This window comes from Cetorhinus maximus, chromosome 23 (genome assembly GCF_964194155.1).
Source record: "Cetorhinus maximus chromosome 23, sCetMax3.hap1.1, whole genome shotgun sequence".
In the NCBI taxonomy this organism is placed as follows: Eukaryota; Metazoa; Chordata; class Chondrichthyes; order Lamniformes; family Cetorhinidae; genus Cetorhinus; species Cetorhinus maximus.
This window is the reverse complement of record NC_135901.1, coordinates 27,424,883-27,437,348: the sequence shown is the minus strand read 5'-3', so window position 1 is coordinate 27,437,348 and position 12,466 is coordinate 27,424,883. Positions and strand designations below refer to the sequence as shown.

The 12,466-nt window shown below is 44.7% G+C and overlaps 4 protein-coding genes and 1 pseudogene across 8 annotated transcripts in view; 3 read left to right on the top strand and 2 right to left on the bottom strand.

Moving 5' to 3' along the window:
* Positions 1-12,466, top strand: part of LOC144697221 (uncharacterized) — a 264,883-nt gene that overhangs the window by 35,826 nt on the left and 216,591 nt on the right. The gene's annotated exons all lie outside the window — the stretch shown is intronic.
* The window catches only part of LOC144697932 (uncharacterized), a 273,791-nt gene that overhangs the window by 125,717 nt on the left and 135,608 nt on the right, over positions 1-12,466 (bottom strand). The window lies entirely within an intron of this gene.
* Positions 1-12,466, top strand: part of LOC144697160 (uncharacterized) — a 176,133-nt gene that overhangs the window by 75,871 nt on the left and 87,796 nt on the right. The gene's annotated exons all lie outside the window — the stretch shown is intronic.
* The window catches only part of LOC144697930 (uncharacterized), a 72,983-nt pseudogene that overhangs the window by 29,110 nt on the left and 31,407 nt on the right, over positions 1-12,466 (bottom strand). The gene's annotated exons all lie outside the window — the stretch shown is intronic.
* Positions 7,770-9,911, top strand: LOC144697929 (uncharacterized). Its single transcript, XM_078569891.1, has 3 exons — positions 7,770-7,854; positions 9,396-9,672; positions 9,757-9,911. Exons 1-3 carry the CDS (start codon positions 7,770-7,772, stop codon positions 9,851-9,853), a joined length of 459 nt encoding a protein of 152 aa, XP_078426017.1. The 3' UTR covers positions 9,854-9,911.

Here is a 12,466-nt window from a genome sequence, read left to right as displayed (position 1 = left end):
AACGGCTTCCCCCGAGTGTGAAAGTTGTTGGTGTGCCGACAAGTTACATGAATTACTGAATCCCTTCCCACATTTGCAGCAGGTGAATGGCCTCTCCCCAGTGTGAACTCGCTGGTGTGTCCCCAGATTGGATGACGTACTAAATCTCATTGCACAGCGAGAACAGCTGAATGGTCTCTCCTCAGTGTGAATGCGCTGGTGGACCCTCAGAACTGCAATGCTTTTGAAGCCATTCCCACAGTCAGAGCATTTAAAGGGTCTCTCATTGGTGTGAGTGACATGGTGTCTCCGAAGGATGATGACTGAGTGAATCGCTTCCCACACACGGAGCAGGTAAATGGCCTCTCCCCAGTGTGAACTCGCCTGTGTGATCGCAGGGTGTATAAATCTCTGAATCCCTCCCACACACAAAGCAGGTGAATGGCCTCTCCCCAGTGTTACTGCGTCGATGAATCTTGAGCCTAGATGAGGTTTTGAATCCCTTCCCACAGTCCCCACATTCCCAGGGTTTCTCCATGATGTGGATGCCCTTGTGTCTTCCCAAGTCCGACGATCAGTTGAACCCTTGTCCTTACACAGAACATATATGATGTCTCTCCTCACTGTGAATGGTGTGATGTTTTTTCAACTAAGTAACTGGTTAAACCTATTTCCACAGTCAGTGCACTGGAACACTCTCACTCGGGTGTGTGTGTGTCTTGCTGCTGTTCCAGTCACACGGATCTTTCGTACCTTTTGAAGCAGACAGAACAGGGAAACATTTCTCCTTCCACATTGAAAAGCCAATGATATTCAGGTCCTGGTAAATCAAGTGACTCAGTCAGATTTGACATGCAATTTGGTTTGTGATTTGTGTCTGCAATTCCACCCCTTCTAGTATCCTGTAAAAGTAGTTTACAAATAGCATCAATGTCAGTACAGTTTAGAAATTCAGAACACAGAAGTCTAGTTTCAGTGTATCATTCCTTCCTTTCTATTCCCCCAAAGTCCATTCCAGACACTTTCTCTCCATTCTCACTCAGCTGTACCGAATATACACCCTCTCAATTCTCCAGAAGGAGCGATCAATGCTGGTCAACAGATCCATGGTCACTGCTTCATGTCCTGGACACTGACATCAAAATGTTGCTGCAGGCTGTAAATATGGTGGGAGATGTGAGGATGAACTCTGTTTCGGAAGCGACTAGTCATGACCTGGAACTTGCTGCCTGGGCGGGTGGAGGTAGCAGAGGTGATCAATGATTTCAAATTGAAATTGGACAGGCACTTGAAGGGAATAAACTTGCAGGAGAACGGGGATAGAGGGGGAATGGGACTGAATGGATTGCTGCACAGAGAATCGGCATGGACTCAAGTTGCCAAATTGACTCCTTCTATGCTGTAAAGACTCTATGACAGGAAATTTATAACGTAGCTACATTACTATATTACAAGACTATAAATAATATAAATGTTCTTTATTACAGAATGATAAATAATATATCTAATATGTACCATATAACAACACAAGTCATATCTCTGTCCTTTTATTAATTTATTGTCCCTTTAAATGTCAGCTATCTCCTGGGAGAAACGGCCGCTTTAATTGTGAACATTAGGAAACATACCATCCTTTTAACCAGACAAATAAATGTGTCAAGTTGAGGGAGCAAAGGATGTCAATGTTTTTAAGAGAGAGAGAGAGACCTGGGCCAACCTTTCCAGAGTCTGCACCCTCCCTGGATTCACTTCCTTTCCCTTCAGTTCCTGCAAGTCAACAATTTCCCCCCGAATGAGAAAAGAAATGGAAAGGGGGAGAAAAGAAAGTGTTTTACTCACAGATGTTGGACACAGGAGAAGTTTGAGTTTGTATGAAGCTCAATCGTCATTCACACAAAGCCCGCGCTCTGATTGGCTGGAGGACCAGAGTCCTTCCGGTCCTCCAAATCTTCCCATTAGCTAATCACTCAGCATGAAGACAATGGGGCGAGGGAGACCCTCTGACTCTCATGACGATATGAGCGGCTGGCCAATGGAAAACGCCATTTACCGCACACGCGCAGCTTCCCCTCTCCCTCGGACATGCGCAGGCCCGGGCTGCCCGCCCGCGCGGCAGATAGCGCGGTTTTCCTAGCGCGGGGCATTGTGGGAGCTGCGGCCGCCATTACTCAACCGGAGCCCAGTCTCCAAACGTCTGGGACTGGGATGGAAAGTGGGCTGGGGGGCGCAGTGACCCCACCCTGACACAAAGTACATGGGGGTAGTCACTGGATTTGATTGTGACGCCCCCTTAGCAAAACCGTTTGTTAACTTCAGGTGTAAAGATTTAGACACCTGGGGGACATATTGGGCATGGCAATAAGTGAGTGTGAAACTGAACCCGAGAGTCAGCACCTTCAGAAGATGGGAACTGGGGAAGGAGGAGGAGAGTAGTCGGATGAATTAGTGTTAAAATCCAATAGTTGGGAGGGAATGTCTGGGGCACAGAGGTATATAGTTTGAGAGGTATTTTGGCATTGCCATTGGACTAATATTGCAGAGACCCCGCGTAATACTCTGGGGATCCGGGTTAGAATCACATCACGGCAGATGTTGAAATTTGAACTCAACAAAAACGAGGATTTAAAGTTCTGATGACGACCATAAAACCATTGCTGATTGTTGCAAAACCCCATTTGATTTGTTTCACTAATGCTCTCGAGATAAGGAAATTTGGCCGACACGTGACTCCAGACCCACAGCAGTCTGGTTGACTCTTAAATGCTCTCTGAACAAGGACAATTTGGGATGAGCCACCACATCCCATTAAAGATTGTAGGATGTTCTATGACATAATTATAATCTTGAACAAATTGATCAAATCTTTTGTCAATTTCTGTTTCAAAATGTTCCTGTGAAAAACTTGGGACATGTTGTTACATTAAAGGTGCTATATAAATACAGGTTGTTCTGCTACTGAAGGCTGCCACCTGAACTCCCCACTGCCCCCAACTCCAAGACCCCTACGTTGAACAGTCTGATCAACCATCTCATTCCCACAGCACAGCACAGCCCAGCCTTTCTCAGTGAATTTCCTGTCCTGTCTCCCTTGTGACTCTCTCCCTGCTCTCACACTGTGCTGAGCTCAGGTGTGAACAAAGCATTTTTGTCTTCAGATTTTTACTCTGAGAGGTTTAACCCATCCGGAGACGATGAATAGGCTGGGTCACTTCTCTCTTGGAAAGACAAGGCTGAGGGCTAATGGAGGTTTTTAAAAATTCTGAAAGATTTTAATAACCACAGAAAATATTTCCATTTGTAGGAGGAAGAGGAAAACTAGAGGCCATGGTAAATTTAATCAGGAATTCAGGAGAAACTTCTTTCCCAGAGAGTGGTGAGAATGTGGAACTTGCTACCACAGGTAGCGGTGGAGGTGAATAACACAGATACATTTAAGGGGAAACTGGATAAACACATGGAGGAGAAATGAACAGAAGGATTCACTGATAGAGTGAGATGAGAAAGCATGGGAGGAGGCTCACGTGAAGTATAAACCCTGGCATGAATTGGGTGGGCTGAATGGCCTGTTTCTGTGCTGTACATTCAATGTAATTGAACCTGGTATTGCCTTTAACTCTGACATCATCCATTCCGGGTTAAAGAGAAACAGTTTCACTCACAGAAGAACATTTCAGCTCATTGTTTCCAGCCATTGTCCAATCACTGCCTCTTGTCAGTCAGGTATCCGAGTGAGGAGCCAAGGCATTCAATTCAACTACAAACATCTCATGTGATTTGTTCCAATATATCTTTCAAGAGCAAATATTTTGCAAATTGACTAAATTTTTAAAAATTCACTGATACCAGTGCTTTCCCAAAACGATTATTATTTTTCAGCCAGTCTTTATCAAATTGGAGAGTCTGTTTCATCCAGGGCAAACTGTCCACTTGATCAGCACCCCATCCATCACCTTGAACATTCACTCCCTCCACCGCTGACACAATGTGGTTGCAATGTGTACCATCTACAAGATACACTGCAGCAACCTGCCAGGCATCTTTCGACAGAACCTTCCAAATACAACCTCTACCAGCTCGAATGACAAGGGCAGCAGACACATGGGAACGGCATCAGTTGAAATTTCCCATTGTGTGACACTCCTGACTTGGACCTATATAGCTCAGAGTCCGTGCGTATGAATGCCCCTGCAGCTCAGTAACTGTGTGTACTCAAACACCAGTATTTCAGGGCCTGTGTGCATGTAAACCCCTTTAGTTCATGGTCTGTGTGTACACAAACCCCTCTTGTTCAGGCTATGTGTGTATGTAAACCCCTTTAGTTCAGTTTAGTGTACACAATCCACTTTAGCTCAGGGTCGGTGGGTACACTATCCCCATTAGTTCAGGGTCTGTGTGTACACAAACCCTTTTAGTTCAGGGCCTGTGTGTATGTAAACCCCTTTAGTTCACGTTCTGTGTACACAAACCCCTTTATTTCAGGGCCTGTGTGTGTACAAACCCCTTTGATCCTATGAAAGAATTTATTATTAGGAAGGTAAAGTCCAAAGACGTTTTGGAACAATGAGATTTACATTAGAAAGGGAGAAACATGTATAAAGGAAATGAAGTTATGTGTAAGGGGAAGGAATTCTAAGATCTAATAAGTATGAAAAGCCTCCAGCCTCTATGTACCAAGCTGCTGCCTATAAGAACTGTAGCTAAGAGAATTCAGTGTGAATATCCCTGACCAGGGCATCGTGTGCCTTGCCTGGGTTTGTTAAAATCCATTTTGTTTTTACTGTTGCCTTCACAGGGGTGTAACAGGGAGTCTGATTAATTCGGGGAGCTTGAAGTTATCATAGTAGTAATTTGTAGACCTATGTTTGTCCTTAAAGTTATTTATTTTATTAATAAATGTTGGTATGGCACAGCAGTTGGTAAAGGCTGAGTTATTTAAAATCCCAGAGGGAAACTTTAAACAACGGCCATAACCTATATTTTCAATTGGTATGTTTTGAGTTGCAGCTCTAAATTGAGGAATAAGACCACCAAGTCTAGAGAGGTTTTTATATCAAACTACATTAAATATTTATTAATTTACAACAAATTAAACACATGCACATGACTACAAATTACTACGATCATAACTTTTTTAACAAATTCCCAAATTAATCTCCACTAAGGCAACAATAACCAATGGACTTAAACAGACATCAGGCAAAGATTTTTCACTTTATGAAATCAAAATGAGGTTCCTTTCAATTTGTTCCTTTGCAGACACAGTGGCAGGCTTACAGGCTTAGATCTTCCATGCCTCTGACTTCCACACAGGAAATCTTCTATATATACCTAGCCTCAGCTTTGAATGAAAATTCTCATTGTATCACCAGGCCCTTTGAACGCCACCTCCTCTAACAATTAATATTCTTTCATGGTCCCAATTTTATTAGCAATATAAACATATTGCTTGGTGTCTCCTAGCTAGGTGCAAGATTTCACTCCCAATCTTTGAATGGTTTATTCAACAAAATGCAAACATACTCTTTACCTTAACTGCATCACTGTTTAACGTCTCAAAACTACTATGCATCATAGCACCCAGACTAGCTGGCTTCAATCCAATTAAGACATACACACAGACACACCCACAGACACAGACCCTACCACAAGTCCAATTTAACATAATTTCCAATAACAGTATATACATTAATATCTCTTCGTGACAATGTTTAATTTAGTTTTGTACCACTGAATTCAAGGCATGCTTCTCAAAATCAAAACACAAATTGCAAACCAGATGTGGCAATTGTTTTAAGTTTCCGTCTGGGATCGAGCAGCTGAGTATTTATGAGCTGCTATGCCAAACATAAGCCTCATCTTTCTTCCCCCTGAACATATTCAAATTCTTATACATGGATCTATGCTTTTCGTCTCAACCGTCTGTGTGGGAGCAAGTTCCACATTCTCACCACTCCCTGGGTGAAGAAATGTATTTTCTTAACTTTCTTATTTCCCCTTTAAATTGTCCAGTTTTTCAGCTGATCTGCTGACCCTGGAATGGGACAAAGGACAGAGGAAGAATGAGGCAACTGAGACTTCACATCGCTTCCCCGAACACCAGGACTCAGTTAGCCTCATACTGTCGTCTCTGAGTCTGAAGGTCGTGGGTTCAAGTCCCCACTCCAGAGACTCGAGTCCCCCATAATCCAGGGCTGACACTCTTTCAGTCTTCAGCTGTCAGGTTCCTAAGTTCTAGAATTCCCACCCTTAACTCCCCCCCCACCCCCACTTCTGTCTCCTCCGTTAAATCTCTGCTTAAAACCTACCATTTTGCATCAAGGACTTGACAAACTGTGTGCCCAAAACAAAGCTGATTTATTTGATATTTACCCAGGATATTAAACTCCAGACCAGTTACAGGGATTATTAACATCAGCTGAAACAAACCCCAACTGTCAGAATGAACATGGTTCAGTCCTGGATGTGATTAGTAGCAGCAATAACAGCAGAATCCAACCCTGTAACCACTTGTGAACACGGTTGTGTCTCAGCAAGTGGGATGACCATGTGAATCCCTTCTCACACTTGGAGCATTTAAACAGCCTCTTGCCAGCCTGACCTCGCTGCTGGGCCAGCAGGTTGGCTGACTGAATGACTCCAATCCCACATACGGAGCAGGTGAATGACCTCACTCCGCTGGGAGCTCACAGGTTGTAATAAAGCTCGATGAGGGACTGAATCCCTTCTCTTCGCCTTGAACCTGACCCTCAGCGTCATGACCTGCACCACGGATAGGGAAAGGAGGCAGATCCCAAACCCACCTCAGCCGGAACGAGGATCGATCCCCGTGTTGTTGGCACCAATCTGATCCACACACCTTCCAGGCGACTGAGTCTACTGGCCCTCAAGGAGTGTGAATTGCTGTGGTAAAACACACTGTTAGACGCAAGTTACAGTCCTTCCTAACCCATGACCACTACCATTTGAAGGACAAGGGCAACAGAAATATGCGAACACCACCACCTGGAAGTTCCCCTCCAAGTCACTCACCATCCGGACTTGGAAATATATCACTGTTCATTCACTGTCGCTGGGTCAAAATCCTGGAACTCCCTTCCTAACTGCACTGTGTGTGTACCTATGGAACATGAACTGCAGTAGTTCAAGAAGGCAGCTCACCACCACCTTCTCAAGAGCAACTAGGGATGGGCAATACATGCTGGCCCAGCCAGCGAAGCCCACATTCCATGAATGAATAAAAAAAAAAGCCATGGATATTGATGGTCAAGATTTCGATTTCTTTACATCACATCGCTGACCAGGAACCTCTATGCCTTTCATGGGTGCGTGTTGAAAGGTTTTATAAGTTGATACTAAACCTGTTTGGCTGCATCGTGAAGACACTATCCTTGGCCATCAAGTCCTGGAGTGGGATTTAAACCAGGAACTTTTGGCTGAGAAGTTGGTACACCATCCACTGCTCCGCAATACCTTCTCTGTTAGTTGTTGATCTCCCTAATATGTCACCGAGGTGTCTATATCTGTACAGAAAGAATTATATACTCGAAACATTAACCATGTTTCTCTCCCCACAGATGATTCCAGACCTGGTGAGTGTCTCCAGTATTTCTCGTTTTATTTCAGTCTAAATCTTCACAACTGAAGTTAACAAACTGTTTTGCTAAGGGGGCGTCACAATCAAATCCAGTGACTACCCACATGTACTGTGTGTCAGGACAGGGTCACTGCGCCCCCCACCCCCACTTTCCAACCCAGTCCCAGGAGTTTGGAGACTGGGCTCCGGTTGAGAAATGGCGGCCGTGGCTCCCACAATCCGCCGCGCTGGGGAAACCGCTCTATCCGCCGCATGTCCGGGGCAGAGGGGAAGTTGCGCATGTGCGTACAATGACGTTTTCCATTGGCCAACCGCTCAGTTCAGCATAGGGTAAAAGGGTATCCCGGGCCCAGGTAGGCTTCCGCTGACCCATTGGCTTCCTGCTGGGGATTGACCAATGGGAAGAATTGGAGGACCGGAAGTACTCTGGTCCTCCAGCCAATCAGGCATCCTTTGCTCCCTCAGTTTGACACATTTATTTAAAGACAAAAAGCTAAAAGCTACTGCGGATACTGGAAATCCAAAACAAAAACAGAATTACCTGGAAAAACTCAGCAGGTCTGGCAGCATCGGTGGAGAAGCTGATTTCTTCTCCACCGATGCTGCCAGACCTGCTGAGTTTTTCCAGGTAATTCTGTTTTTGTTTTTGACACATTTATTTGTCTGGCTAAAAGGATGGTCTCTTTCCTAATGTCTACAATGAAAGGGGTGGTTTCCCCAGGAGATGGCTGACATTTAAGGGGACAGTGAATTAATATCGGACAGAGATATGTCTAGTTGTTATATGGTACATATTAGATAGATTATTGATGGTTCTGTAATAAAGTACATTTATAATTGATTCTACTCTTCTAATACAGTAGGTCACTATGTTATATTTTTCCAGTCATGGTACTTACAGCACAACTCGAATCCATGCCGACTCAGAATGATCCAGTCAGTCCTATTCCCCCCCATATCACCATTCCCCTGCAAGTGTCCATCCAATTTTATTTTGAGATAACTGATTGTCTCTGCTCCCACCACAATCAGTGGCCGTGAGTTCCAGGAGATAACCACATAAATTGGAAGGATGTATATTCGGTACAGCAGAGTGAGAATAGAGGGAGAGCGTGTGGTATGGAGATTTACAGCTTTTGGGGAATGAGAGAGGAAAGAATGTTCCATAGAAACTCGAATTGTCTGTACTGAATTTCTGTCCTGTACTGACGGTGATGACTTTTGCCAACTCCTTTTACAGGATATTGGAAGGGGAGGACTTGCTACAGAAAAATCTCCAAGTAAACATCATATCGAGATCTGACAGAGTATCATTGGTCTTTGAAACTAGAAGGAGAAATGTTTGTTATGTTTGTGTCAAAACATTTTAAACACTAGTGTGACTGGAAAAGCACCAAGGCGCACACACCCGAGTGAGAGTATTCCAGTGCACTGACTGTGGAAAGAGCTTTAACCAGTTACACAGCCTGAAAAAAACATCGCACCATTCACAATGGGGAGACACTTTAAGTGTGTTCTCATGAGTGGATGAGGCTTCAACTGATCATCGAATCTGGAGAGACACAAGGACACCCGCACCATGGAGAAACCGTGGAAATGTGGAGACTGTGGGAAGGGATTCAGATCCCCATGTGAGCTGGAAATTCATCGACACAGTCACACCGGGGAGAAACCATTCACCTGCTCCAAGTGTGGGAAGGGATTCACTCAGTTAGCCATCCTGCAAAATCACCAGCGAGTTCACACTGGAGAGAGGCTGTTCACCTGCCTGAGTGTGGGAAGGGATTCAGTGATTCATCTGCCCAGCGTAAACACCAGTGAGTTCACACAGGGGAGAGGCTATTCACCTGCTCTGACTGTGGGAAGGGATTCACTCAGTTATCCAACCTGCTGAGACACCAGCGAATTCACACTGGGGAAAGACCGTTCACCTGCTCTGTGTGTGGAAAGGGATTCACTCAGTCATCCAACCTCCTGAGACACCAGGGCAGTCACACCAATGAGAAACCCTTGCAATGCTATGAGTGTGGCAGTGGTTTTAAAAGCACTGCAGACCTAATGTTCCACCAGCGCATTCACACTGAGGAGAGGCCATTCAGCTGCTCTCACTGCGCAAAGAGATTTCGAACATCATCAAACCTGCAGACACACCAGGGAATTCACACCAGGGAGAGGCCATTCACCTGCTCTGCCTGTGGGAAGGGATTCACTCAGTCATCCAGCCTGCTGAGACACCAGAGCACTCACACCAATGAGAGACCTTTTAAATGTTCTGATTGAGGTGGTGGCTTTAAAAACTCTCTGCATCCCATGGTCCACCAGCGGATTCACACTGAGGCGAGACTGTTCACCTGTTCTCTCTGTGCAAAGAGGTTTAAAAGGTCATCCCACCTGTGGACACACCAGCGAGTTCATACGGGTGAGAGGTCATTCACCGGCTCTGAGTGTGGGAAGGGATTCAGTGACTCATCCAGCCTGCGGAAGCACCAGAGAGTTCACAAGTGATTACAGGAGTTGGATTCTGCTGTTATTGCTGCTGTTAATCACATCCAGGACTGAACCGTGTTCATTCTGACATTTGGTGAAGTGGGAGGGTCGGAGGGTTTCTTTCTGCTGGACTGGCCGGTCTCATAACTTTGCTTCCAGTGGGCTGATGCTCTTTAATCCTGGGAGTGCACATTTCCACTGAAACGATCCACAAAACCTGATGATGGACATTTATTTTATCCTGGATAGTAGATGGTGTTTATCCGACCACTACAGGCAGATCTAAAATAAATACATTTGTCTCTGTTCCATTGAGTGTACAGCACAGGGCCAGGCCAGTCGGCTCAATTACTTTCTGTCAGTATTTATGCTCCACATGAGCCTCCACCCACCCCTCTTCATCTCCCCCATCAGCATATCCTTCTATTCCTTTCTCCCTCACGTACGTATCTAGCTTCCCCTTAAATATACTCATGCTATTCACTTCAATCACTCGCTGTGGTAGTGAGTTCCACATTCTCACCACTCACTGGGTAAAGACATTTCTCATGAAATCCCTATTGGATTATTGAACCCCTTCATAATGTTAAAGACTTCCATCAGGTCACCCTTCAGTCGTCTCTTTTCTGGAGAAAAGCAGCCCCAGCCTTTCCTGAGGGTTAAATGCTCTCAGTTCTGGGATTATTCTTGTGAATCTTTGTTGCCCCTTCTCCAGTGCCTCTATTTCCTTTTTCTAAATGGAGATCACAAATGTTGACAGTGCTCCCAGTGTAGTCTAACCATGGTTCGAAACAAGTTGAACATAACCTCCCTGCTTTTCAATTCTATCCCTCTAGAATGGAACCCTATATCTGGGCCCCAAATTTTAGATGTGAAGTTATTAGAGATGGTGCAGAGGAGATTTACAAGAATGGCACCATGGACAAGGGACTTTAGTCAGTTGGAGGTATTGGTGCAACTGAAATTTCTGTCTTTGGAACATGGAGTCATTAGGGCACACAAGGAGACCATTCAACCCATCAAATCCATATTTCCCTCAAGAGCCCATCCAATTGCCTTTTTAAATTGTTCACCGTCTCTGCTTCCACCCCCCTCATAGGCAGCGAGTTCCATGTCATTACCAATCACTGTGTGAAAATATTCCTCCTCAAATCCCGCCTGCATCTCCTGCCCAAAACCTTAACTCTGTCCCCCTCATCCTTGTACCATCAGCGAATGGGAGCAGCTTTTCTTTGTCCACCTTATCTAAACCTGTCATAATCTTGTCCACCTCTATCAAATCTTCCCTCAACCTCCTTTGCTCCAAGCAGAACAACCCCAGCCTGACTTCTACAATAAAGAGCAAAGAAAAGATGTTAATGCCTGAAATCAGTTGGGAATGTTTGATTTCTGTTTTGAAGATATGAGGAAAATATTGTACTGGACAGTAAAGAAATTGGAATAACTCACCCTGGGTGTAGTTCAGTGAAATGTAACATTCTGGTTTCCACCTACATTCTAGTGAAAGACAAGAAAGTGGAGATGAAATGAATAAGTTGATCACTGTATCTTGGCGAAATTTGTATCCTTTGCCTATGAACTTCTTTAAAAGAAAACCACACTCGGGTCTTCATTCTCTGATTGTTTTATTGATCCGAAAGGTGTAAAAGGGGCCAAACTTCAGCAGAAATCTGGCAGAGCTGAGAACAGACGACTTGCTATGTGGGAACAGGGAGATGAACAGCTACCAGAAGACAGAGAAAACAAGAGTGCCTTGAATCCTAGACAACACCTGGGTGTCAAGGGCCACCACGTTTTCATTGCTTGGCATGGGAATGCTGACTCCCTGTACCGGGGACGGAGTGTGGGAAGCCAATTGTTTGAGAGTTTGACGTGGCTTGGGCAGGTATAGATGGTTCAATGACAGGTTTTGTAATTGGTCCGTTCAAATGTTAGCTCAGCAATGATTGGGTTAAATCAGTCTGCATAGACTTTGTGATGTAAGAAAGTATCAGAAGGGATTCCCCGAGCACAGAGATTTGTAGAGGTTTTACATATTGCATTGACTGGTGCCATGGCATCTGGGGCAGACCAGGGAAGCATTTACGTGGAGATGGTGCTTCTACCCAGAGTGTAATGGTAATGCTGCTGCACTTTGATACTACTGCTCAGACATGAGCATGTGTCAGGTCTTATTCATACTGAATAAAATCTAACCACTGTCACCAATAAGGGTTATCACTGTGAATCATTTCAGAGTTTGGGAAAAGGGGTTAAAGGGTTAATTGACTCCCTGACCCCCATTTTCTAACATCGCTGTGTCAAAAATAAAATCTCATCTCCCCCTCTGGCTCCTTTGCCAATTACCTTAGAGGGTCAAGAGCCTGCCAACGCCTCACCCACTTTCCATAAAGTGAAGAAATCTAA

Excerpts from the sequence above, each read along its gene's own strand:
- LOC144697929 (XM_078569891.1), top strand. The coding sequence starts at position 7,770 with ATGGCGGCCGTGGCTCCCACAATCCGCCGCGCTGGGGAAACCGCTCTA. Across the intron at positions 7,855-9,395 it reads GCAGAGGGGAAGTTGCGCAT|TTCACACAGGGGAGAGGCTA; the intron begins GTGCGTACAATG and ends AACACCAGTGAG. Across the intron at positions 9,673-9,756 it reads ACTGAGGAGAGGCCATTCAG|CTGCTCTGCCTGTGGGAAGG; the intron begins CTGCTCTCACTG and ends GAGGCCATTCAC.